General features: G+C 38.7%; 2 protein-coding genes across 2 annotated transcripts; one reads left to right on the forward strand and one right to left on the reverse strand.

The window, feature by feature from the left end:
• Positions 1-1482: 1482 nt before the first annotated feature.
• LOC308095467 (C-type lectin domain family 6 member A-like) lies at positions 1483-5347 on the forward strand (the record flags this gene model as incomplete). Its single annotated transcript, XM_080442525.1, has 7 exons — positions 1483-1571; positions 1669-1723; positions 2038-2121; positions 2551-2715; positions 3201-3352; positions 4536-4660; positions 5197-5347. The coding sequence occupies exons 1-7, from the start codon at positions 1527-1529 to the stop codon at positions 5345-5347; spliced, it is 777 nt and encodes a 258-aa protein (XP_080298651.1). The 5' UTR covers positions 1483-1526.
• Positions 5348-6423: 1076 nt separating this feature from the next.
• Positions 6424-11745, reverse strand: LOC308095468 (GTPase IMAP family member 9-like; the record flags this gene model as incomplete). Its single annotated transcript, XM_080442526.1, has 7 exons — positions 11603-11745; positions 11454-11525; positions 11278-11337; positions 9600-9677; positions 8273-8907; positions 7989-8161; positions 6424-6478 (listed from the first exon to the last, which is right to left on the reverse strand). Exons 1-7 carry the CDS (start codon positions 11649-11651, stop codon positions 6424-6426), a joined length of 1122 nt encoding a protein of 373 aa, XP_080298652.1. The 5' UTR covers positions 11652-11745.
• Positions 11746-25842: the final 14097 nt, after the last annotated feature.

The following is a 25842-nucleotide window of genomic DNA, read 5'->3' on the forward strand; positions in this document are numbered from 1 at the left end:
GTTCAAAAAGCTGCGAGGAGCTAAACATGAGAGTGAGACACTGTAATGACACACACGCACAATAATCCAGGTCCACTCCAATCCTTGCGTTTGATCATTTATTCCAACAACACGTTACAGGTAAATAGTTCCAGCAAACTATTCTAGCCAAACATGGCTGTTACTGTGTTGTGATATGAAACGTCACATATCAAGGGCGCTTGGGTGGCGCAGTGGTAAAGTCCCTGCCCACCACCACGGAGGTTGTGGGTTAGAATCCGCTGTGGTGCAACCGGCTTTGTCGGACGTTTATGCGAACACATGCAAACACAATTGCCCCGTGTTCGGGAGAGGGAAGCCGGGCGGGGAGGCTGATAATTGTCATTGCATGTACTCCTATGGGCTGGGGCGGCACCTGTCAGCAGGGAGTGTTGGGCGGGAGGAGTAGCATGAAGGCTCTACGTCCTCCCGGTGGGGGCTCCTCACTGTGAATCAGTAGGATACAACAGCAGGGACAACACAGAAATGTGTGTGGGGAGAAATTAATTGGCATAATGACAAAATGTTTTAAATAAATGTGTTAGCTGGTGGGGGGAGTGTAGCGCCCAGGATCACTTCGAAAATTGGCACCGGGTGAAAAAAGGGTTACAAAATCGTGGGATAAAAGAAAATTAGTAAAAAAAATATGCGTTACGTTACACCCAGTCATCAGTCTGATATGCAGAAATAGCAGAACTAGCACCAAGCTAATAAACAATAACTGATAGCAGTAACATTGTACCTATGATTTATTAGTGGCAAGTATTTTACTGAGCAGCAAATATAACACAAGAGTAACATTAAGCATCATAAGCTACAAGACAGAAGATTAACATTGACTGACCCCTGTGCATGTGTCGACATTTCATTGAGAGCATTTCGTTGCTCTCGGGTGGAAACGTCCAAAAGCGTTGTTTTACAAACATATTAAAGTAGTGAAAATAGCAGATCTACAACGCATTGCGAGGCGTGAGCTTGTAGATATGCTATTTTCACTACTTTTGTGTGACACTCTCATATATTGAACTAGGCTAGGGCATTCATTCAAGAAAAAAGTTAAAATATGGAGATAAGAGGTTTCTGCCCGACAGCAACGATTTTTTGTTTAAGTCCATGGAGCTGCATTGTGTTGTCCTGCTCAACACCAGCAACTTTGGTTCTCTTTGATCCAGTCAGTGTGCTGTTCTGGTGACATTTTAAAACTGTGTTCAGCATGAGATGTGATGAACAACATAATCACAATATGTAGTGGAGGCCTTCATCTGGTGTAAAACTACTCTGCACTTCATGCTTATCAGACATAGAGCTGCTTTGCATGAAGCTACAGCAGAACTACAGTACAGTATCACTCATAATATTCAGATGAAATAGACATTGTCCTACTGTACCTCTACTGGCAGACTTCACAGCATTAAACCTGAGGTGTAACAGGTGTTTCACTTGAAACCACCTTGCTGGAAGAGCTTTAAATGGAATAATTGCTTCATACTGAACAGACTTTATGTTTAATGCTGTCCTCTGCCCTACAGAGACCATATAGAACAGCTAACTGTGTGAGTAGAGACTGCATCTCCTAACAGTATTGCTAGTATCATTTGGTAACATGTATGAGGATATGTTTTGTTTCTAATGGAATCTAAACTTTTCTAGAACCTGATGGATGCCGCTATGGAGCCAAAACAACAGCCAGCTTCCAACAAGTCTGGTCTCTATTTTCAATATAGATCTGATATTATACAAATTCAATTTTAATTGTCACCATAATTGAAAAGCAAGTCTGTTTATACTCTATCATGAAGTGAAGTGCATTCAGTGGCTAGAATGAAAGACATCTCTCTGGGTCAGCAGGAATGGAAAAAATATGTCATAATCAAACAGCTTTATTGCAGGTCCTCTTTCCAGCCAAACACTACATCATATGATTTCACTGAATAGTTCGACTCCTGAGGCCTTGACCACTGTTTATTGCATTGCTTTATGATGATAGTTTGTACTCTTCCTGTCTGTTTCCATTTTCAGGCTGGTGTCACAGGCAGCTGGCTTATTACTTCTCCCTGCTCTGCTTTCTGTTGACTCTGGTCACACTCCTACAGACCCTCTATAGTGAGTACTGTACTTCATGTCTCCTACATACTCTCTATAGTGTGTACTGTACTACTAGATTGCCACCAACCATACAGTAGGTCTATGTCATCTTACTGCAGGGCTGTGAGCAAAATGTTCATATAGGCTATAGTCTATTTTCTACCTCTCAGTGCACTGTTGACTGCCCACTGTTCAGTGCACAAAACATTACATTTCAACCATACTGTGGAGGTGTTGTACCTTGTCCTGCCCGTGTGGAGTTTACACTCTGACTCAGTTCCATCCAGGATGGTCAATCTTTACACTTACAGTCAAATTCACAATCAGGAAGTTGTAGAGTACGATATCTGAATGATCTCTGTTTTTGGTTGTTGTTTTTGACCTCCTTTCTATTTGTCTGTCTGTCTGTCTTCCGTGTACGTGTGCGTGCACGTGCGTGCACTGCAGTAGTGAGTGTCACCTTGATGTTCCAGTCTCAGTCTAGCTTGCAGCAGTCCAGACTGACAGAGCTGACACACAGACTGGACTCTGTGCAGCAGGCCTACCAGCTGCTGTTCTCCAAGTACCCTTCCCTCAACCTCTACTGTCCTGTCACCAACACTACCAGCAAGGGTGGGTAAATACACTGACAATCTGACACTAGACATCTGCACTGTGTCTGACTGAATATTCTGTCAATAAATATAAATCTATCTCCAATGCATGCATGTATACATCTGCAATATCACCAATGGATATCAGTGGTTCTCAAAGTATTCTCTAAATACATTGGCTATTAAAAAAGAAAATTTTGTGGAAATAAAAATGTGAACATTTTAAGAACACAAATCTCAGGCTTACAAAGCAAGTTCCATGTCAGCGGAAAGAAGGTCATTTTATTCAAACTGGGCAAGTGCTTCACATTAGCATGCAATCTGCTCAAGTTTGTTTCAAACATTTCTGTTGAACAGAATATGTATTATTCTGCCAAACTACTATTATTATTAATATTGTTATTGTTGTTGTTATTATTATTAGTATTATTATTAGTATTATTATTATTATTACCCTTATTATTATTATTATTATTATTATTATTATTATTATTTTCTTCCCAGAGCGTAAGTGTGAGCCTTGCCCTGAAGGATGGCAGTCTCTAGGTGAGAGGTGCTATCTGCTCAGCAAGGACAGAGCTGACTGGATCAGCAGTCAATACCACTGTATGACACTAGGGGGCACTTTAGTCATGATCAGAACACAGGAGGAGCAGGTGAATTATCTCTCATTGCTCTCTCTCTCTCTTTCTCTCTCTGCTCAGCTGTCTCTGTCACTCTCTCTCATTCTCTCTCTCTTTCATTCTCCCTCTCCCCCTCTCTGTGTCTAACTACTGTATATTGTTGTTTCTCTCTGCTTCTCTCTCTCTCTCTCTCTCTCTCTCTCTCTCTCTCTCTCTCTCTCTCTCTCTCTCTCTCTCTCTCTCTCTCTCTCTCTCACACACACACACACACACACACACACAGACACACACACACACACACACACACACACACACACACACACACACACACACACACACACACACACACACACACACACACACACACACACACACACTCATTCTCTGTCTCCCTCTCTGTGTTTATCTACAGTATATTGTTGTTTCTCTCTGCTGCTCTCTCTCCATCTCCTTTAAAGGTAGGAGAGGCTTTTTGTCGCTATTATCTCAATCTCTTACTTGTAAAAGTGTTTTAATTTTCATCTGTGTTTTGACAAAGTGGTTTAATTTGTGTGATAGACTTCCCTTCCTTGTGTTTTTAGCAACTTCCAAAGACATTTAATCTGTGTCATAGAAAGCACACACATTTCAGGTAGTTCTATTATCTATTATCTCTATTCATTTTCATTGTGCCCCAGACCCTGGCACACACACACCATGAAACTGCATCACACCTATATTTATTGCTGTTTTTTCCCCTGCTCTGACTTTCATGTGACACTGACTTAATACACTTAAGCCCTGTACTTTGTCATACAATGATGCCATGCAAAAATAGCAAAATAAATAGCCAATCAATAAGCTCAGAACTCTTCTGATCTGCCTCTTTTCACTATTTTGGAAATATTTGCCGATAATGCCATGTACAAAATAGCGACTCCAGGTTGAAAGTGATTATTGACAAGGCCAGACAGAGGTCAGAGAGAGAAGGATGAGCCTGGCTGGACACTGTGTCAGGCACCCGGAACTGGTGGCGAGCAAACTGACTCTGCGGTTGTCAAGGCTCAGCTAGGAAGGGAAAGAGACACACCACCACCTACGTAGACACACTGCGGTGTGACAGCGAAGCTACACTGCAGAGCTCAAGACCCTGATGCTATTGGTGTCTGCACTCTTGCATCATCATCATCATCATCGGTTGGTATTTGAGCATAGTGTTTTTGTTGTTTGCTCTCAGGTGTTCCTGTGGAAACAGGCCCAGAGCCTGAGCCAGGGAGATTCCTACTGGCTGGGCCTGAGGAGCAGCGTTGCTGATGGGACCTGGCACTGGGCCGACTCCACCCCCATAGACAAGAGCCCACAGTGAGACCAGAACTGCAAGCTGAACGTTAAGATCACTGATGGAAACCCTTTACATGCAGGGTGGCCCCTAGATTGTATAATATAGGGCAGCGGTTCCCCGGTTCCTTTTCTGGATCAGGGCCCACTTGAAAATCTCAAAAGCGTCCGCGGCCCACCCACCTGACCATTTAACCCATTAAGACCTGAGAAGATTCTAGAAATGTCTTCTAAATCCTAAACATTTTTTGAAAGAAAAACCCAATTTTTTTTTCCTCGATTTTTCAAAAATAGCAGATCTACAAGTTCATAGCGCGGCACTCGGTGCCGCGCTATGAGCTTGTATATCTGCTATTTTTGAATAGCCAAAGACATCTAAAGTGACACAGATGCGTTCCAGGTATCAATGGGTTAACACGGCAGCCAAATGGCTGCCGTGTTAAGTGGTCAGTTGGGTGGGCCGTGTGCATTTTCAGTGCATGTTTATTTTAATGATCAATCAACAGGTTGGGAATCGCCGGACTATAGACATCGTTCAGCATTCTCCTTTGTCCTTACAGGTTTTGGTACCATGTCCCAGATGAAGAAAGAAACAAGGAGATGTGTGGCCGTCTGTCCCCAGGAGACGGCTACCAGAGGAGCTGGTACACATCCAGGTGCACCAACCGTCTGAGGAGCATCTGCCAGAGACCCCAGGGAACCCTGCAGTGATGGACGGAGGAAGATGGAGGACACCTAGCTCTGGTCCATAGCGTTAACATAACTCCTAACGCTATGGACCAGAGCAAGTTTGTGTGAGGAAGGTTACGTTCCCGTTCAGTGTTCCCTGATGCAGGCTACTGAATTTAAATAGCCATCATCATTGCCCGCCGTTACTACGCTACGCCACTGGGTGTTGCCCTGTGCATGTCTTACTCCCCTCATTGGTGCGTGATTGAGTAGTGCTGATGAGTGGCTGATTGACTACCAGCTGGTGTGAGTGGTGACTGAGTGGTGTCTGAATGTGAGTGGTTGGCTACTAGGTGGACCTGCTGGTGATTGGCTCCTGTGACCAAGCTGTTGTAGACTATAAAGCTGTCAGTGTTCCATTCCTCTGCTTTCCTCTTAGCCAGCCTCCAACCTCACCGTCAGTGTATGTCAGCATTTTAGATTTGTGTTAACATGGGTTAGTGTGCAGCCTTGGTACTGTAGGGGCTGTGGGCCTGTCTGTTTTGTTCATGTTTTTCTTTCGTTATAGTTGGGTAAGATCTTGTACTTTTATTTTACTTTATAATATAGGTAAGCGTAGGATTTTATTTTGATTAGGTGTTTAGGGCCCTCCCTGGGGTAGTTTCTCTATGTTTGTCAATTCTATAATAAATCCCTGTCTTTTGGATTTTAAACTGGTGTTGGTTGGCTGTGTTTGAGGACTGGAAAGGAGGGAGTCTATATTTTATGCAACACCTGGTGACCCCTAGGCCGGGTCCTAACGATCACACAAAAGTCTATGTTAGAAGCATAATATAACTCTTTGGACAACCATGTTTGGCTCTCCTTTAGGATGCACTGCAACCAACACACCTGTATATTTAGTCCTCGCTAAATTCCATCCAGAAAGCCTTTTGTGTGTACAGTAATGCATAGTAAAGTGTAATACAATGCAGCATGATGCAAACTGTCATTCATGTAGATGTATTGGAAATGTACAAAATGTTATGACATACATATTCAAAACTTCAAAAGGCTGTATTAGTGCAAAATGCAAATTGGCTACTACAAGACTTTGTCCTGTTTCTCCCCTGTGGGGGTTATAGTCCAGGTTTAAGATGACCCTGGTTCTTCTCAATCTTCATGTCTGGAAGACTCCAGAGGAGAGGACAGAAGAGAGGATCATAATTAATACTGTCGGTCAGCCCTGGTAAGGATATAGTGGTGTACAGTGTCTGAAAGGAATCTTATAGGACAGCGATTCCAAACTTGTGGGCCGGGACTCACTGGTGGGCCATCAGGATATTGGAAATGGGCCCCTAAATAATTGAATTGGCAAAACACTAAGATCTATTGATAATATCCTATGGACAATTTAATCACCTTAAATCTCCCTACCTCAACATGTAATTGTTTTTAACTTACAAATGTTCTATTATGGTTTATTTTGTTGTTTCTGTGTTTTATACATGTATGTGCCTTAATTGTTGATTTTTGTGTATGTAATCTCGTCAGCATTGCAAATGAGGGTAAACCTCAATGCTCTTTTCGAGAATAAATAAAGGTTTCAATCAATATAACATTAACATTGACAAATGTATGAAAAAGATTATGGTATTTTTCATTGTGATACCTATAAATGGGAACTTAAAGTATGATACGTTATTTCCATTGAACTGAGCTGGAACACAATCGATTGATTGATATGACTGAACATAAAGTAACACTAGTTAGGAAAGAGGGTTTAATATGAAAGATGAAGTTTAATCATCATCACCATAACATGAATTAGAAGAAACTATTAAAACTATTTACAGGCAATATTTACAGACTGTTTAAACTGAATGAATAGACGCTATTCCTTAATTAGACATTTAGCAACAAAAGATAAAGCAGTTTAGCTTTGCATATGAGAACTAACCTCCTATAGAATTAACTACCGGGATTAACACCATCATATTAAAGGTGTATGTCTTGTAAGACTCTTACAAACAAAATATGACCAAATATTACATGTACTATATTAACATTCAGAAATGTTGCACATAAATTATATATACTCAAGTTACCAAGTAGATATCGTATCTACTCATACCACCACAGTTAATTTACAAACATATTGGTAAGCTAACAATGGATCTCAATGTCTGTTACCATGCAGTAGGTGGACCATAATGTTTTAGTTAAAAGACAATACAGTTTCAAATTTAAAACATATTTTTGCTCTCCCAAACTGACATAGGCTGAGTGTTCTGTACAGCAGCTAAAATTAAAATCTAATGAACCCTGCTTCTGCTCTCCTTTCTTCCCCCCTCACAAGTACTCCCCTTCACTTCCTGATGGCAGTTTCCTCAGTATCTTCAGGCGTTTGTCCAGTGAGTCTTGATACAACTCCTCCAGCACTAAATAACGGCTGTCGCTCTCCTTTAGTCTTTGTCTCAGTGTTGTCATCTCTCTGTTCTTATCCTCCACTTGTCTCTTCAACTCTCTCTGCATCTTTGTGTTTGAGATCATGATGTTCTGGATTCCAGGCAGGAGAACCTTCATCAGGTTTCTCTCTGCTTCCACTCTGGCCTCTGCTTCGTAGGTCTCTCTCATCTCCTCTATGTCCTGTGTGTGTCTCTCTTCCCTCTCTCTCCTCTCATTCTCTCTCTTTGCTCTAAACCTCTCCAGCTTTCTCTCCATCTCCTCTCTTCTCTCAGACTCTCTCCTCAACTCTCCTTCCAGATCTCTTTTCTTCTCTTCGTCCCTCTCCTCCTTCATTTGTCTCTCTAGTTCACTCGTTCGATGGTCGATCTTCCTGATGTCTCCCTCGTGATCTTGGATGGATCCCTCTATCTTCCTCAGAGAGTCATTAAGCTCCGTCTCAAACCTCTCCCTCATCTCCTGCTCCTCCATGTGTCTCCTCTCCTCCATGTCCCTCTGAATCTTTCTCTCCATCTCTCTGACCTGGGCCTCTGCCTCCTGGTAGGTCTGAGTGCTGTAGAAGCTCTCTGTGTTTCGTGCAACCATGCTCTCTATCTTCTCCAGCAGCTGTGAAACCTGACCAGCATTGCTGCTGTCCGTAATGTGGAGGATGTGGCATCTGTTCCCACATTTCTCTACAAGCTGCTGGTGTTCCTGACTGTCTGCTTGGAGAAACTCCTCAACACTCTTCTTTTTCATACTGTCAACGTGGATAATGATGACCACACTGTGTTCCCAGCAGCTCTCTCCAAATGCCTCCTGCATCTTCTCCATCATCCCTCTCACCTCTCCTTCAGAGGGCTCTGCTGGTATGACCAGGAGGAAAGCATGGGGACCCGGTGCGGACAGACGTACACACAGCCCCACATCCTGCCTTGTGTCCTCCAGTGAGCGTCCAGAGAAGTCTGGAGCGTCCACCAGCACCAACCGTCTCCCACAGACGTCACCCTCTCTCCTCCTACTCAGTTCAGAGGAGCTGGCCTCAGCACCAAACACCTCCCTGCCCAAGATGGTGTTTCCTACTGCGTTCCTCACAGCTACAGTCCTCCCCAATAGCACCAGTCTCAGCTCAGATGCAGTGGGAGACACTGGTGAGTCCAAAATGCTGTCTGCTGCCACTGAAACACAAAACAATGGAAGAAATTATAAAACTGTACCAGATATAACACAGTATTCAGTAACTATATGCAACGACTATATGATATCACAGATGATTTAGGTGCCCCAGACAAATCTGAAGTTATAGCAAGAACCTCTGCATGTTACGCTCAACCCTTAAAACCCCTTCCTGTCTGGTGTAAAGAAGTGACTGGTGACCATGTGTATTGGAGGAGACACCATGGTAGTCTCAATCTGGGAACCCAGTCCGCTAAAACACATATATATATATATATATATATATATATATATATATATATATATATTTTTTTAAACTTTTTTCAAATTCGGCAGAATCTGTCTTGAGAGATTATGGCAGTCTATACCCCTAGACCAACAGCGGGGGAGTTGCCAGCAATGTGGAAAACAATGCACATGGAGAATTGGCAATGACCAAATTGGGAGAGAAAATGGGGACAAAAACGGCACATCTGCAGACAAATTCCACTCACTTAACTCCATACATCAAGTTTATCTATTTTTCTTTCTGTATTGAATATGTTTAAACCTTCAATAAGACGCTTTAATATGGTTGCGAACAAAATGTTAAACACATTGAAAATATTTGATTGTATCATTTAACAATGTTCATAAAATAATATGCACATAATATGTTCCCCGAACTTTATTTGAAAAAACATCATAGACTCACTATTTGGAGGGAGCAATTCCATGCTTTCTCTCTTCCTCATTGGTAGAGTGGAGTCTTCATCTGTGGTCTCTCCTCCCACTGCAAAAGAACAGTCACAGATATCGATAAAACTGTCCAGTTGGACTGGAAACCAAAGAGAGGGAAAGAGATTTAGCTACAGTATGTAGCCAATAATGAAAGTAAAGTAAAAAATAAAGTTTAAAAATATTATGGTAAAATGGTCCATATAGAGTACCTACAGTAAATCCTAATGCTCCTGGACATGGGTTAAATCACGTAAAAAAATGAGGCCGGTAAAATCACCTTAGGGCCAACTGTTTATAAGACCTTTGCTTTCCAAAAAGTATAGTCTAGAAGTCATATAAATGAGTCACATACATCACATGGTAGGTAGTGATATTATCATACCAAAATATAAACTAGAGACATGAAGAAAGACAAAAATACAAAAACTTTACGGTCACCGTAGGTGGTACCAAAATCTGGCTTGGCCCCTGGACTACTATGGGTCTGGTGGACCCTGCTGGTGATTGGCTCTTGTGACCAAGCTGTAGACTATTAAGATGTCTGTCTCCTATAGACCATATTCACACGGCGGCCATATTGGAATTTAACATTGAAAGTGCCGCCACCCGGGGTGGCTACTTTCATTGACTTCATAGAAACATGGCCGCCGTGTGAATATGGTCTTTGGCTCCGTTTTCCTCATAGCCAGCTTCAACCACACCATCAGTGTTTGTCAGCATTTTAGATTTGTCTTAACATGGGCTAGTGTGCAGCCTTGGTACTGTAGGGGCGGGTGGCCTGTCTTTTTCAGTTACTGGTCTGTTCATTTTTTTTATAATATAGGTAAGCATAGGATTTTCTTTTGATTAGGAGTGTATAGGGCCCTCCCTGAGGTAGTTTCTCCATGTTTGTCAATTCTATAATAAATCCCTGTCTTTTGGATTTTAAACCGTTGTTGGCTGGCTGCGTTTGAGGACTGGAAAGGAGGGAGTCTACCTATATTTTATGTTAAACCTGGTGACCCCTAGGCCGGGTCGTAACAATGACACAAAAGTCTATATTAGAAGCATAATATAACTCATTGGACAGCTATGTTTGTCTCTCCTTTAGGATGCAATGCAACCAATCACTTTGATTATTGTAGTCCTCAGTAAATTCCATCCAGGAAGCCTTTTGTGTGTACAGTAATACTAAGTGCATTACAAAGCAACATGAGGTAAACTGTCGTTCATATAGACGTAGTCAATTAGTATTAATAAGTATTATCAATAAGTATAACACTTGGGGTGCTATATAAAGAATGAGGAGTCTCTTTAGAATATCAGCTTTTTATGTCTTCATTCAACGTGTACAGTACAACCGGTAAACTCAGTACAACAACAACAACATTTTCTCCTTCTCCCTTTCCTCTCTCTCCTTTCTTCCCTTACTCTCTTGCTCCCCCTACTGCTAGGCATAGGAACTTTTCAGTCTGACATTAGTCTTAGTTTCAGGTGGATTTCCATGGATGGATAACCATACAAAGATGTCAAAGAAGACAAACTCCAAGCACACTCCCGACCAACAAGGACGTCCTTGCTTGTCGGTAGTGTTTTTGGAGTTCGCCCATCAGGCTTCCTTTCATCTATGATTAACATCATGATCACAAAATGAAAGAGTAACATGGACTCACTGTCTGGAGGAAACATCATACTGCGTGTCCTCCTCAGTGGAAGAGTGTTCTCTCCATCCTCTGCAACACAACATAAACAGTGATTTTATTGTAGAGAAAATAAAGGTGTTACTGGGCTATTAAATGCCCCGGAATGTACTGTACATTACAGTACTTTTGTACTTTTGATTACTAACTTTCTGGAGGAATGTTGATGCTCCATCTCCTGATTGGTATCTTGGGGCCTGCTGTAGAGGTATACCCACTCTCTATAAAACAAGACAACTAATTATCAATTTACTAATTAGACAACACACATAAAGGAAATATATTTCAGATTACTGACCAGTCTTTTTGTCTGATTCAGTCCTCAGTTTCTCAAATTCAGTCTTCATATGACAGATCTGCTGAGCTGCAATGACAGGTTGAAGATATGCAGTATTTATGTTTTGATGAACCACTGAAAAGATAATCTAGAGAGATTAGCTTTTTTTAATAATCCCATTCTCACCAAGCTGTTTGTTTTCAGTGATGACATCATCCCATTCCTTTTTCCTCATCTTCAGCTCTTCATCTTTCTGATTCAATTGTTGGTCTTTTTCTGTCAGTAGTTTAATACTTTCCTCCTGTTGGTTGTCTTTTTCTGCTAGTAGTTTACTACTTTTCTTCAGTTGACTGTCTGTTTCTGTCAGTAGTTTATTACTTTTCTTCAGTTCTTGAACTTTTTCTGTCAGTAGTTCATTACTTTTCTTCAGTTGACTGTCTGTTTCTGTCAGTAGTTTATTACTTTCCTCCAGATGGTTGTCTTTTTCCGTCAGTAGTTTATTACTTGTATCCAATTCTTGTTCTTTTTCTGTCAATCTTTTATTACTGTTCTTCAGTTCTTGTTCTTTTTCAGTTAGTTGTTTACTTCTTTCCAACAGTTGGTTCTCTTTGTCTGTCAGTAGTGTATTACTTCTGTCCGATTCTTGTTCTTTTTCTGTCAGCAGTTGTTTACAGTCCTTCAGTTGGTTGTCTTTGTCTGTCAGTAGTTTATTACTTGTATCCAATTCTTGTTCTTTTTCTGTCAATCTTTTATTACTGTTCTTCCGTTCTTGTTCTTTTTCAGTTAGTTGTTTACTTCTTTCCAACAGTTGGTTGTCTTTGTCTGTCAGTAGTGTATTACTTCTATCCAATTCTTGTTCTTTTTCTGTCAGTAGTTTATTACTTTCCTCCAGATGGTTGTCTCTGTCTGTCAGTAGTTTATTACTTTCCTCCAGATGGTTGTCTTTTTCCGTCAGTAGTTTATTACTTCTATCCAATTCTTGGTCTTTTTCTGTCAGTCTTTTATTACTGTTCGTCAGTTCTTGTTCTTTTTCAGTTAGTTGTTTACTTCTTTCCAACAGTTGGTTGTCTTTGTCTGTCAGTAGTGTATTACTTCTATCCAATTCTTGTTCTCTTTCTGTCAGTAGTTTAATACTGTTCTTCAGTTCTTGAACTTTTTCTGTCAGTTGTTCATTACTTTTCTTCAGTTTACTGTCTGTTTCTGTCAGTAGTTTATTACTTTCCACCAGATGGTTGTCTTTTTCTGTCAGTAGTGTATTACTTCTGTCCAATTCTTTTTCTTTTTCTGTCAGTTGTTGTTTACAGTCCTTCAGTTGGTTGTCTTTGTCTGTCAGTAGTGTATTACTTCTATCCAATTCTTGGTCTTTTTCTGTCAGTAGTTCATTACTTTTCTTCAGTTGACTGTCTGTTTCTGTCAGTAGTTCATTACTTTTCTTCAGTTGGTTGTCTTTTTCTGTCAGTAGTGTATTACTTCTATCCAATTCTTGTTCTTTTTCTGTCAGTAGTTTATTACTTTCCTCCAGATGGTTGTCTTTGTCTGTCAGTAGTTTATTACTTTCCTCCAGATGGTTGTCCTTTTCTGTCAGTAGTTTATTACTTCTATCCAATTCTTGTTCTTTTTCTGTCAGTCTTTTATTACTGTTCTTCAGTTCTTGTTCTTTTTCAGTTAGTTGTTTACTTCTTTCCAACAGTTGGTTGTCCTTTTTTGTCAGTTGTTTATTACTTCTATACAATTCTTGTTCTTTATCTGTCAATCTTATATTACTGTTCTTCAGTTCTTGTTCTTTTTCAGTTAGTTCTTTACTTCTTTCCTTCAGTTGGTTGTCTTTTTCTGTCAGTCGTGTATTACTTCTATCTAATTCTTGGTGTTTTTCCGTCAGTAGGACCTGCTGATCCCGGGTCATATCCAGGAACAGCTGTCTCTGATCCTGGGTCATATCGTGGGTCATTTCCTGTTGTGTCGCTTTATAGAACATATAGAACACATACACGTTTAGATTAACCGCAGCCATTTTAACGTGTGTGTGTGTGTGTGTGTGTGTGTGTGTGTGTGTGTGTGTGTGTGTGTGTGTGTGTGTGTGTGTGTGTGTGTGTGTGTGTGTGTGTGTGTGTGTGTGTGTGTGTGTGTGTGTGTGTGTGTGTGTGTGTGTGTGTGTGTACTTGTATTACTCTACTTGTGAGCGCCAAACTTCCCACAAGTATAGTATAATTTGATAAATGGACATTGTGAGGACCATTTTCCAGGTCCTCACAAGAGAAATGATTGTTTTATGGTTAGATTTTTTTTTTAGACTAGGCATCTTATTATACAATTGGGAATAAGGCGCATGCGCGACATGGTGTGCCTCGGTAGGTTACAGTTAGGTTACAGGGACAAAGTTGCATTGGCAGAACTGCCCATGCGCCTGCCTGGATGGGCGCGCACGAGCAACCCCAACTACCCCACAGCGCAGCGCAACCAAGCCCCCAGAGTTGCTGAGAAACATTGAAGCTGCCACCCCAGTGGCCAAAGCTGGAACTGCAGGCGGGGAGAAATACATGCACGCGCAAAACATACTGAGAGATATTTATATTTATACATATAAATATGTAAACATATTATACATACATACATATGCATTTACATATAAATATGCATCTCGAGTGTATTTAATAAATATCTCGCGTTCAATCCTTGACACACGGGCTGCCGTAGAACGCAAAAAGGGCACTAGTGCGCATGCTCATAACTCTATGGGGATACAAAATCGAACCAATAATTCTACTTCCGGCAGGTTTCCGGGTGCTTCAAAACGCCACTGAGCACATTCATTGAAATGATAGCTGGGGGCGGGGCAATCCGCCCTCTAGTTATATTATACCTCTATGAGCGCAACCTAACACCTTCCCTGCCACATCCGTGGAACGGGCGAGAAACAAGCGCTGCCGTGGTCTATGCAAACGAGCCCCAAAAGCGCGCCCAAATACGCCCAAAAATGCTTATACAAAAGGCAGACCTGGCAACGCAGGCTACGCCAATCATGTGTGCGAGATCTACAAGCTATGGGGCAGAGACGCTTTGTGCCATACACCGTATCTTAGCAACAACCTAAGCGCTAACTGTCATTGGTCGTGTCATGCTTAGGCCAGTCTCCAGACAGCACCATCATCAAGTACTGCCTCACATAGCTCGCTGCTGCCATTACAGTCGGACGCACCGAGCCCAGCTGGATAGCACAATCACCGTCATGTCTCTAATAAATCGCACTGTCATTCATATTGTCAACACTTTGAGGTCACTGCAGCCTCCTACTAATGTAACGCATGTTTATGTCCACTACTGTGATAGCGATCGTTGTATTTCACTGCTTACTTCCCAAGGGTGCTTAACATGAGCCTTTAGCATGCGGCTAACGCTAACGCATTTTCAACGTTAGCATGTAGCTAACGCTAATGTGGTTGTCATGCCTGAGGCGGCTGTGCAATCACTTTGTCAACAATGAACGTTAGTGTGGTGAATGTTGTGTGTGGTGCTGATGTTTGTTGTGTGAAGCTTAATGTCAGAGTGTTTGTGTTGGAGCGCCTCAGTGCGGCTGCAGAGTTCATGTGCAACATCTTGCATGCGTGGCTGTGGCTTTACAGTTTTCCTTCGCCAATTAGGAAAAAAAATCGGTTGGGTTTAACGTTAGGATTATGTTAAATTTAGGGATTTAAACTTAATCACACGCCGGTGTCGTGCACTGAAAATATCAGATCCACAAGCTCATGACGTGTCGCAGCGTGACACTTCGTGAGCTTTTATTTTCAGCTTTGGGGTTAAAAATGGCAACAAAAAATGGCATTGGTAAAATCACTATCCTAAAACCTTAATTGTTCTCACAAGTATAGTAATACGTGTGTGTGTGTGTGTGTGTGTGTGTGTGTGTGTGTGTGTGTGTGTGTGTGTGTGTGTGTGTGTGTGTGTGTGTGTGTGTGTGTGTGTGTGTGTGTGTGTGTGATCATAATTGTGACTGTTTAAATTGATAAATGCACATTATAATAAAGTGTAATTTATAGTTTTCGTTGAGTCTGTTTGTTATCCTACTTACCAAGTACATGAGCTGAATGATTTCTTCTATCCTTCTGCTCTTCTGTCTCATTGCTGAGATAAGCTTTAGCTTCAGCTTTAGTTACAGCTACATGAAGGGATTTCAAAGTGTTTTATCATCATGTTTATATAATAATAATACATTTGGCATTAAATCAACTTCAGTCTTGAATACATGTACATGAAGAAGAACAAGGCATGCAGATTCAAATAATCTGAACACATATGATAAATACAGACTTTGTATAAACTTAGTGTAAGTAATATAAGCTGAAATACTGATTTGTGTATAATGATGTCACTCTATTTTCTGCAGAAAATAAAAGAGAGAAGCAGTGGGAGGTTTTATGTCCTATGTGTAAATATATTTATATATGTAGAATATATATGTAAAAAAAGAAAAAAAAAAAAAAAAAAATATATATATATATATATATATATATATATATATATATATATATATATATACACACACACACACACACACACACACACACACACACACACACACACACACACACATATATATATATATATATATATATATATATATATATATATATATATATATATATATATATATATATATATGAACACTCTCCAAATGTAAACGGAGGAAACGGCAAAACGTGTGTCGTTGCCAGATGTTGTGAGAGAAATAAGCAGCCAGTTCTATGAAAACAAGCCCCAAAGAGGCGACTAGGCTACACATATTATTTCACTATTTCTTTTCAAGATCTTTTTGAAAATAGCAGATCTACAAGCTCACTGTGAGCTTGTAGATCTGCTATTTTCACCATATATATTTATTTACAGAAAGTGATTATATGGAAAATAATGAAGACTTAGATTACAGTAAACACTTATAGCCATTATATGAAGGCACAGTGTAATTTATACATGAAGAGATAAACATGATCACATAATTAAATATACAGTACATATCGTTGCTGTCGGCCAGAAACCTTATCTCTGTATTTCATTTTTTTATGTTTTGTTTTGTGTTTTTGTTAATGCTCATACTACAATGTCACGCAAAATGTGCAAATATAACCGAGCTACAAGCTCACAAAGGTGTAACGCGTTGTGAGCTTGGTATAACCTTTTACACCAAGGTTTTTTTAAAGAACCATTTAAGAACCATTATTGTTCTGTGTGTATGGTGAAAACTTGATTTGATACTCACGTGCTAGTTCACGTTCACATTCACATTCATGAAAAGAGAAAACACATGGTTGGAATGGTTAGAAAACTGATCATTTGATGATCATTTGTGAGCCTAACTACCATTTAACTGGGTCTGGAAGATCCTATAGCACAGTGTCATTCAAACATACATGAGTGATTAACATAACATATGGCTGACAGTCATACCTGGCCTGAGTCAAACTAATTGGACTCAGAGCTAGCTAGGTGTAACTACACACCTGTTGTGCAGTGAGGTAATCAATGCACACATGATAAATCAGGCATCTGATCTGCACAAACATTCAGAGAGAGCCACTGTCCAGACAGAAGTTACCAACTGTTACGCCAAAGGTACAGCAGCATGTACCTCTGCAATGTTATTCAAAATGTTGGAAGGGATCGTTGGGGCCAAAAATGTCTTGCATAGACTTTCTCTGTTGGATAACAACCGACTTCATAGAAGGCTATTGTGATATCTGATCACGCCTGTGACTGCTGATCTCTCTCTTGCAGGACAATTTAAGGCCCGGCCTTTACACGAAAACGGCAAAATAAAATATCAGATGTGCCTGTTTAGACAGGAACAGCGTTTTCGGGGCTTGAATGAATCCGCAACTAAGTGAAACCACCTTCCAGAGTGGAAATCTTTGACAACACTCTCCGTAAACGGAGGAAACGGCAAAACGTGTGTGTCGTTGCCAGATGTTGTGAGAGAAATAAGCAGCCAGTTCTATGAAAACAAGCCCCAAAGAGGCGACTAGGCTACATTAGCACTTTAAACCTATACAGTACATTGGCTATTTGAAAATAGCCGATCTACAAGCTCACAGTGAGCGTGTAGATCTGCTATTTTCAAAAAGATCTTGAAAATAAATAGTGAAATAATATTGATATATATATATACAGTATATATATACAGTATATGTGTGTGTATATATATGTATACGTATATGTATACGTATATGTATATGTATATGTATATGTATATGTATATGTATATGTATATGTATATGTATATGTATGTATATGTCTATATATGTATGTGAACGTGGGTATATTCCAAATATTATTTCACTATTTAAAATCTTTTTGAAAATAGCAGATCTACAAGCTCATTGTGAGCTTGTAGATCTGCTATTTTCACCATATATATTTATTTACAGAAAGTGATTATATGGAAAATAATGATTTCGATTTTGGAGCGATGGCCACTGCACTCTGGTTGGTTGGGGTACACCTAGGGCCCAGGTAGAACCCACTTAAAGCCCGCATGGGCATCCCAGTTAGGGCCCACCTCGGCCCCACATAGAATTGCCTAGGTGGGGCCCACCTAAGGTCCAGGTAGAACACACGTATATCCCACAAGGGCATCCCAGTTGGGACTCAAGTGGATCCCGCTGAAATTGCCGACATGGGGTCCATATGGTTTAGCCCACCTTGAAACCATATGGGATTACCATAATAGATCACAGTAAACACTTATAGCCATTATATTATTATTACAGTGTAATTTATACATGAAGAGATAAACATGATCACATAATTATATATACAGTACATATCGTTGCTGTCGGCCAGAAACCTTATCTCTGTATTTCATTTTTTATGTTTTGTTTTGTTTTGTGTTTTTGTAAATGCTCATACTACAATGTCACGCAAAGTGTGCAAAAATAACTGATCTACAAGCTCACAACGGTGTAACGTGTTGTGAGCTTGGTATAACCTTTTAGAACCATTTAAGAACCATTATTGTTCTGTGTGTATGGTGAAAACTTGAAGTAAAACTGAAAACACACTGGAGGCCATGAAGAAGAATTGATTTGATACTCACATACTAGTTCACGTTCACATTCACATTCATGAAAAGAGAAAACACATGGTTGGAATGGTTAGATAACTGATCATTTGATGATAATTTGTGAGCCTAACTACCATTTAACTTGGTCTGGAAGATCCTATAGCACAGTGTCATTCAAACATACATGAGAGATTAACATGATCACATTATTATAGGATACATGGTTACATTCTGAGCTGGATCTATGTTCTGCCATGTAGACCTGTAAGCTACACTATGTAACTTTCTTGTGAATAAAATGTTGTTGTTTTTTTTACCAATCTGTATGGTAGAGTATGTTAATGTAATATAACTGGTGGTTAAAACCAAAATGGTGGTGGTTGTATTTGGTCTCCCTGCTCTTTTGTTGAGAAATGGTAAGGTCTGACCTACTGGTAGACAAGTGGTACTGCCTGAAGGTCAAAATAAAATGTCTCTCCTCTGTAAGAAGGCATGCTCTATTAGCTCTGTGGTAAAAATGTCAGCACTTGCACGATGGACCTGGGTTCAATTCTCGGGTAAGACATGAAAGTTACAGAATGCAGCTTTAATTCATCCTCCTAATATGATTGGATGACTTGTCATCAATGAAGTCATCATCAGGTGTAACTAGAGCCAAATCACACTGTGATCATTATGTTTATGATCAAAATGCCTCAAATCAAATCAGAAAGACCAATAAGCTATCAGAAAGTGATTATATGGAAAATTATGAAGACTTAGATTACAGTAAACACTTACAGTCATTATATGAAAGCACAGTGTAATTTATACATGAAGAGATAAACATGATCACATAATCATACAGTACAGTACAGCTTGGTATAACCTTTTACACCAAGGTTTTTGGGCGGTGAAACCGCCCCTATAAGTGAGGTTTGGAAAAATGTACAAATATCCTGCGCTGTGAAACCGCCCCTATAAGTGAGGTTTGGAAATTTGTACAATTATCCTGCACCGTGATTGGCCAATCACAATCTATTCAGGACTGTGATTGGCCAGTGTCACATGACACATGTGCATAGCCCTATATAAGAAACCATAACTTGAATTTTGTTTTCAAGTTATGGTTTCGTCCATCATAAAGAGTGTTTCAATAAATGTATTTATCTTTTGTACATGATTGGTTGACTCCATTCAGTATTGTGATTAGCTAGCAAGACACCGCCCACTTCACACAGGGTGTGATTTTTTAAAGAACCATTTAAGAACCATTATTGTTCTGTGTGTGTATGGTGAAAACTTGAAGTAAAACTGAAAACACACTGGAGGCCATGAAGAAGAATTGATTTGATACTCACGGGCTAGTTCACGTTCACATTCACATTCATGAAAAGAGAAAACACATGGTTGGAATGGTTAGATAACTGATCATTTGATCAGAAAGTGATTATATGGAAAATTATGAAGGCGTAGACTACAGTAAACACTTATAGTCATTATTTGAAAGCGCAGTGTAAATTATACATGAAGAGATAAACATGATCACATAATTATACATACAGTACATATCGTTGCTGTCGGAAAGAAACCGTATCTCCGTATTTTAACCTTTTTATGTTTTGTTTTGTGTTTTTGTAAATGCCTTACTTCATCATACTACAATGTCACACAACATGTGCAAAAATAACCGATCTACAAGCTCACAACGGTGTAACGTGTTGTGAGCTTGGTATAACCTTTTACACCAAGGTTTTTTCAAAGAACCATTATATTTCTGTGTGTATGGTGAAAACTTGAAGTAAAACTGAAAACACACTGGAGGCCATGAAGTAGAATTGATTTGATACTAGTTCACGTTCACATTCATCATTTATGAAAAGAGAAAACACATGGTTGGATTGGTTAGAAAACTGATAATTCACAAACGGAAAGATTACTAATAATTTTCTAATTATTAGGCAACCTGAAATATGGAATATGCAATAATAGAATGTGTAACCTTGAATGCCTTGCTTCATTATACTACAATGTCACACAAAATGTGAAAAAATTGCCGATCTACAAGCTCACAACGGTGTGACACGTTGGGAGCTTGTAGATCGGCAATTTTTAACAAAGATTAGGTGTAGAGGGAAACAGTGGTCCAAGTACAGAGTTAACTCAGGTCTGTTTCACTAAGTATAGAGGGTTTAATTGGTTAAGACTCCTTCAGTTTGTATTCTGCTACACACTGAAAAATAAAGCTGCCAACTGGAACCGCAACTGGTTCTTCAGAGTGATTCCAGAGAGAGCCTTTTAAACCAAGGTTTTTTAAAGAACCATTTAAGAACCATTATTTTTCTGTGTGTATGGTGAAAACTGAAGTAAAACTGAAACACACTGGAGGCCATGAAGTGGAATTGATTTGATACTCACCAACTAGTTCATGTTCACATTCATGGAAAGAGAAAACACATGGTTGGAATGGTTAGAAAACTGATAATTCACAAACAGAAAGATTACTAATACATTTCTAATCATTACGGAATCTGAAATATGGAATATGCAATAATAGAATGGGTTAAATTAATCAACTATCACAATTATTATATAAAATAATAGCTTGCGTCATTAATCATAAAGATTCAGCATTCTAATTACGACATTCTAATTTAATTTGTGAAGTGACTAAACGTCAGCTTAGAGATAAAACTTTACACTATAGTATACATTAAGAGTGAAACATTTTCATCTGCTATGACAGATTGTTATCCTCCATAATAATCTTCTGATTCTTTCATTTAATCTTCCTCAGTATGCCATCATTTATATCTGGTATTAACATGCATTCTGTTTCTGTAAACAGTATGTTAAGGTAGAGAGCATGTTAATGTAATATGTAAACGCATAGGATGGATTGTGATGATTGGAATGTAATCACATGTTAGACCACATCAGAAACTGCTCTGACACACAGAGTGATGTGAGTGAGACGTAGTGAGTCCAAGAAAATATTGTTCTTCTTCCTGAGGTTATGTGTAAGCATGTAATTTACAGTTTATTTATAGTTTGTGGCTACAATCATTATTTAGAATATTTTTTGTTTAAAGATCATTTGTGAGCCTAACTACCATTTAACTGGGTCTGGAAGATCCTATAGCACAGTGTCATACAAACATACATGAGAGATTAACATGATCACATTATTGTAGGATACATGGTTACATTCTGAGCTGGATCGATGTTCTGCCATGCAGACCTGTAAGCTACACTATGTAACTTTATTAGTGAATAAAATATTTGTTTGACCAATCTGTATGGTAGAGTATGTTAATACAATATAACTGGTGGTTATAACCAAAATGGTGGTGGTTGTATTTGGTCTCCCTGCTCTTTTGTTGAGAAATGGTAAGGTCTGACCTACTGGTAGACAAGTGGTACTGCCTGAATGTCAAAATAAAATGTCTCTCCTGTGTAAGAATTGATTGAAAATTTTATTAGGCAAAAAATGTAAAACAGCACAGTTACATTTAAAAAACTTTGTCTAACAGGTCCGTTCATAAAAGTCCTTGCGGACTTGTTTCCAATGAGGGCCTTGGTATTCAAGAAGGCATGCTCTATTAGCTCTGTGGTAAAAATATCAGCACTTGCACGATGGACCTGGGTTCAATTCTCGGGTAAGACATGAAAGTTACAGAGTGCAGCTTTAATGTATCCTCCTAATATGATTGGATGACTTGTCATCAATGAAGTTATCATCAGGTGTAACTAGAGCCAAATCACACTCATCATTTGTATGATCAAAATGCCTCAAATCAAATCAGAAAGACCAATAAGCTATCAGAAAGCGATTATATGGAAAATTATGAAGGCGTAGACTACAGTAAACACTTATAGTCATTATATGAAAGCGCAGTGTAAATTATACATGAAGAGATAAACATGATCACATAATTATACATACAGTACATATCGTTGCTGTCGGAAAGAAACCGTATCTCCGTATTTTAACCTTTTTATGTTTTGTTTTGTGTTTTTGTAAATTCCTTACTTCATCATACTACAATGTCATGTGCAAAAATAACCGATATACAAGCTCACAACGGTGTAACGTGTTGTGAGCTTGGTATAACCTTTTACACCAAGGTTTTTTCAAAGAACCATTATATTTCTGTGTGTATGGTGAAAACTTGAAGTAAAACTGAAAACACACTGGAGGCCATGAAGTAGAATTGATTTGATACTAGTTCACGTTCACATTCATCATTTATGAAAAGAGAAAACACATGGTTGGATTGGTTAGAAAACTGATAATTCAAAAACGGAAAGATTACTAATAATTTTCTAATTATTAGGCAACCTGAAATATGGAATATGCAATAATAGAATGTGTAACCTTGAATGCCTTACTTCATTATACTACAATGTCACACAAAATGTGAAAAAAATGCCGATCTACAAGTTCACAACGGTGTGACACGTTGGGAGCTTGTAGATCGGCAATTTTTAACAAAGATTAGGTGTTCAGGGAAACAGTGGTCCAAGTACAGAGTTAACTCAGGTCTGTTTCACTAAGTATAGAGGGTTTAATTGGTTTAGAGTCCTTCAGTTTGTATTCTGCTACACACTGAAAAATAAAGCTGCCAACTGGAACCGCAACTGGTTCTTCAGAGTGATTCCAGAGAGAGCCTTTTAAACCAAGGTTTTTTAAAGAACCATTTAAGAACCATTATTTTTCTGTGTGTATGGTGAAAACTTGAAGTAAAACTGAAACACACTGGAGGCCATGAAGTGGAATTGATTTGATACTCACCAACTAGTTCATGTTCACATTCATGGAAAGAGAAAACACATGGTTGGAATGGTTAGAAAACTGATAATTCACAAACAGAAAGATTACTAATACATTTCTAATCATTACGGAACCTGAAATATGGAATATGCAATAATAGAATGGGTTAAATTAATCAACTATCACAATTATTATATAAAATAATAGCTTGCGTCATTAATCATAAAGATTCAGCATTCTAATTACGACATTCTAATTTAATTTGTGAAGTGACTAAACGTCAGCTTAGAGATAAAACTTTACACTATAGTATACATTAAGAGTGAAACATTTTCATCTGCTATGACAGATTGTTATCCTCCATAATAATCTTCTGATTCTTTCATTTAATCTTCCTCAGTATGCCATCATTTATATCTGGTATTAACATGCATTCTGTTTCTGTAAACAGTATGTTAAGGTAGAGAGCATGTTAATGTAATATGTAAACGCATAGGATGGATTGTGATGATTGGAATGTAATCACATGTTAGACCACATCAGAAACTGCTCTGACACACAGAGTGATGTGAGTGAGACGTAGTGAGTCCAAGAAAATATTGTTCTTCTTCCTGAGGTTATGTGTAAGCATGTAATTTACAGTTTATTTATAGTTTGTGGCTACAATCATTATTTAGAATATTTTTTGTTTAAAGATCATTTGTGAGCCTAACTACCATTTAACTGGGTCTGGAAGATCCTATAGCACAGTGTCATACAAACATACATGAGAGATTAACATGATCACATTATTGTAGGATACATGGTTACATTCTGAGATGGATCGATGTTCTGCCATGCAGACCTGTAAGCTACACTATGTAACTTTATTAGTGAATAAAATATTTGTTTGACCAATCTGTATGGTAGAGTATGTTAATACAATATAACTGGTGGTTATAACCAAAATGGTGGTGGTTGTATTTGGTCTCCCTGCTCTTTTGTTGAGAAATGGTAAGGTCTGACCTACTGGTAGATAAGTGGTACTGCCTGAATGTCAAAATAAAATGTCTCTCCTGTGTAAGAATTGATTGAATATTTTATTAGGCAAAAAATGTAAAACAGCACAGTTACATTTAAAAAACTTTGTCTAACAGGTCCGTTCATAAAAGTCCTTGCGGACTTGTTTCCAATGAGGGCCTTGGTATTCAAGAAGGCATGCTCTATTAGCTCTGTGGTAAAAATGTCAGCACTTGCACGATGGACCTGGGTTCAATTCTCGGGTAAGACATGAAAGTTACAGAATGCAGCTTTAATTCATCCTCCTAATATGATTGGATGACTTGTCATCAATGAAGTCATCATCAGGTGTAACTAGAGCCAAATCATACTGTGATCATTATGTTTATGATCAAAATGCCTCAAATCAAATCAGAAAGACCAATAAGCTATCAGAAAGTGATTATATGGAAAATTATGAAGACTTAGATTACAGTAAACACTTACAGTCATTATATGAAAGCACAGTGTAATTTATACATGAAGAGATAAACATGATCACATAATCATACAGTACAGTACAGCTTGGTATAACCTTTTACACCAAGGTTTTTTAAAGAACCATTTAAGAACTATTATTGTTCTGTGTGTGTATGGTGAAAACTTGAAGTAAAACTGAAAACACACTGGAGGCCATGAAGAAGAATTGATTTGATACTCACGGTCTAGTTCACGTTCACATTCACATTCATGAAAAGAGAAAACACATGGTTGGAATGGTTAGATAACTGATGATTTGATCAGAAAGTGATTATATGGAAAATTATGAAGGCGTAGACTACAGTAAACACTTATAGTCATTATATGAAAGCTTAGTGTAAATTATAAATGAAGAGATAAACATGATCACATAATTATACATACAGTACATATCGTTGCTGTCGGAAAGAAACCGTATCTCCGTATTTTAACCTTTTTATGTTTTGTTTTGTGTTTTTGTAAATGCCTTACTTCATCATACTACAATGTCACACAACATGTGCAAAAATAACCGATCTACAAGCTCACAACGGTGTAACGTGTTGTGAGCTTGGTATAACCTTTTACACCAAGGTTTTTTCAAAGAACCATTATATTTCTGTGTGTATGGTGAAAACTTGAAGTAAAACTGAAAACACACTGGAGGCCATGAAGTAGAATTGATTTGATACTAGTTCACGTTCACATTCATCATTTATGAAAATAGAAAACACATGGTTGGATTGGTTAGAAAACTGATAATTCACAAACGGAAAGATTACTAATAATTTTTTAATTATTAGGCAACCTGAAATATGGAATATGCAATAATAGAATGTGTAACCTTGAATGCCTTACTTCATTATACTACAATGTCACACAAAATGTGAAAAAAATGCCGATCTACAAGCTCACAACGGTGTGACACGTTGGGAGCTTGTAGATCGGCAATTCTTAACA

Source organism: Gymnoscopelus braueri (assembly GCF_963280865.1).
Source record: "Gymnoscopelus braueri genome assembly, chromosome: 11".
Classification (NCBI taxonomy): Eukaryota; Metazoa; Chordata; class Actinopteri; order Myctophiformes; family Myctophidae; genus Gymnoscopelus; species Gymnoscopelus braueri.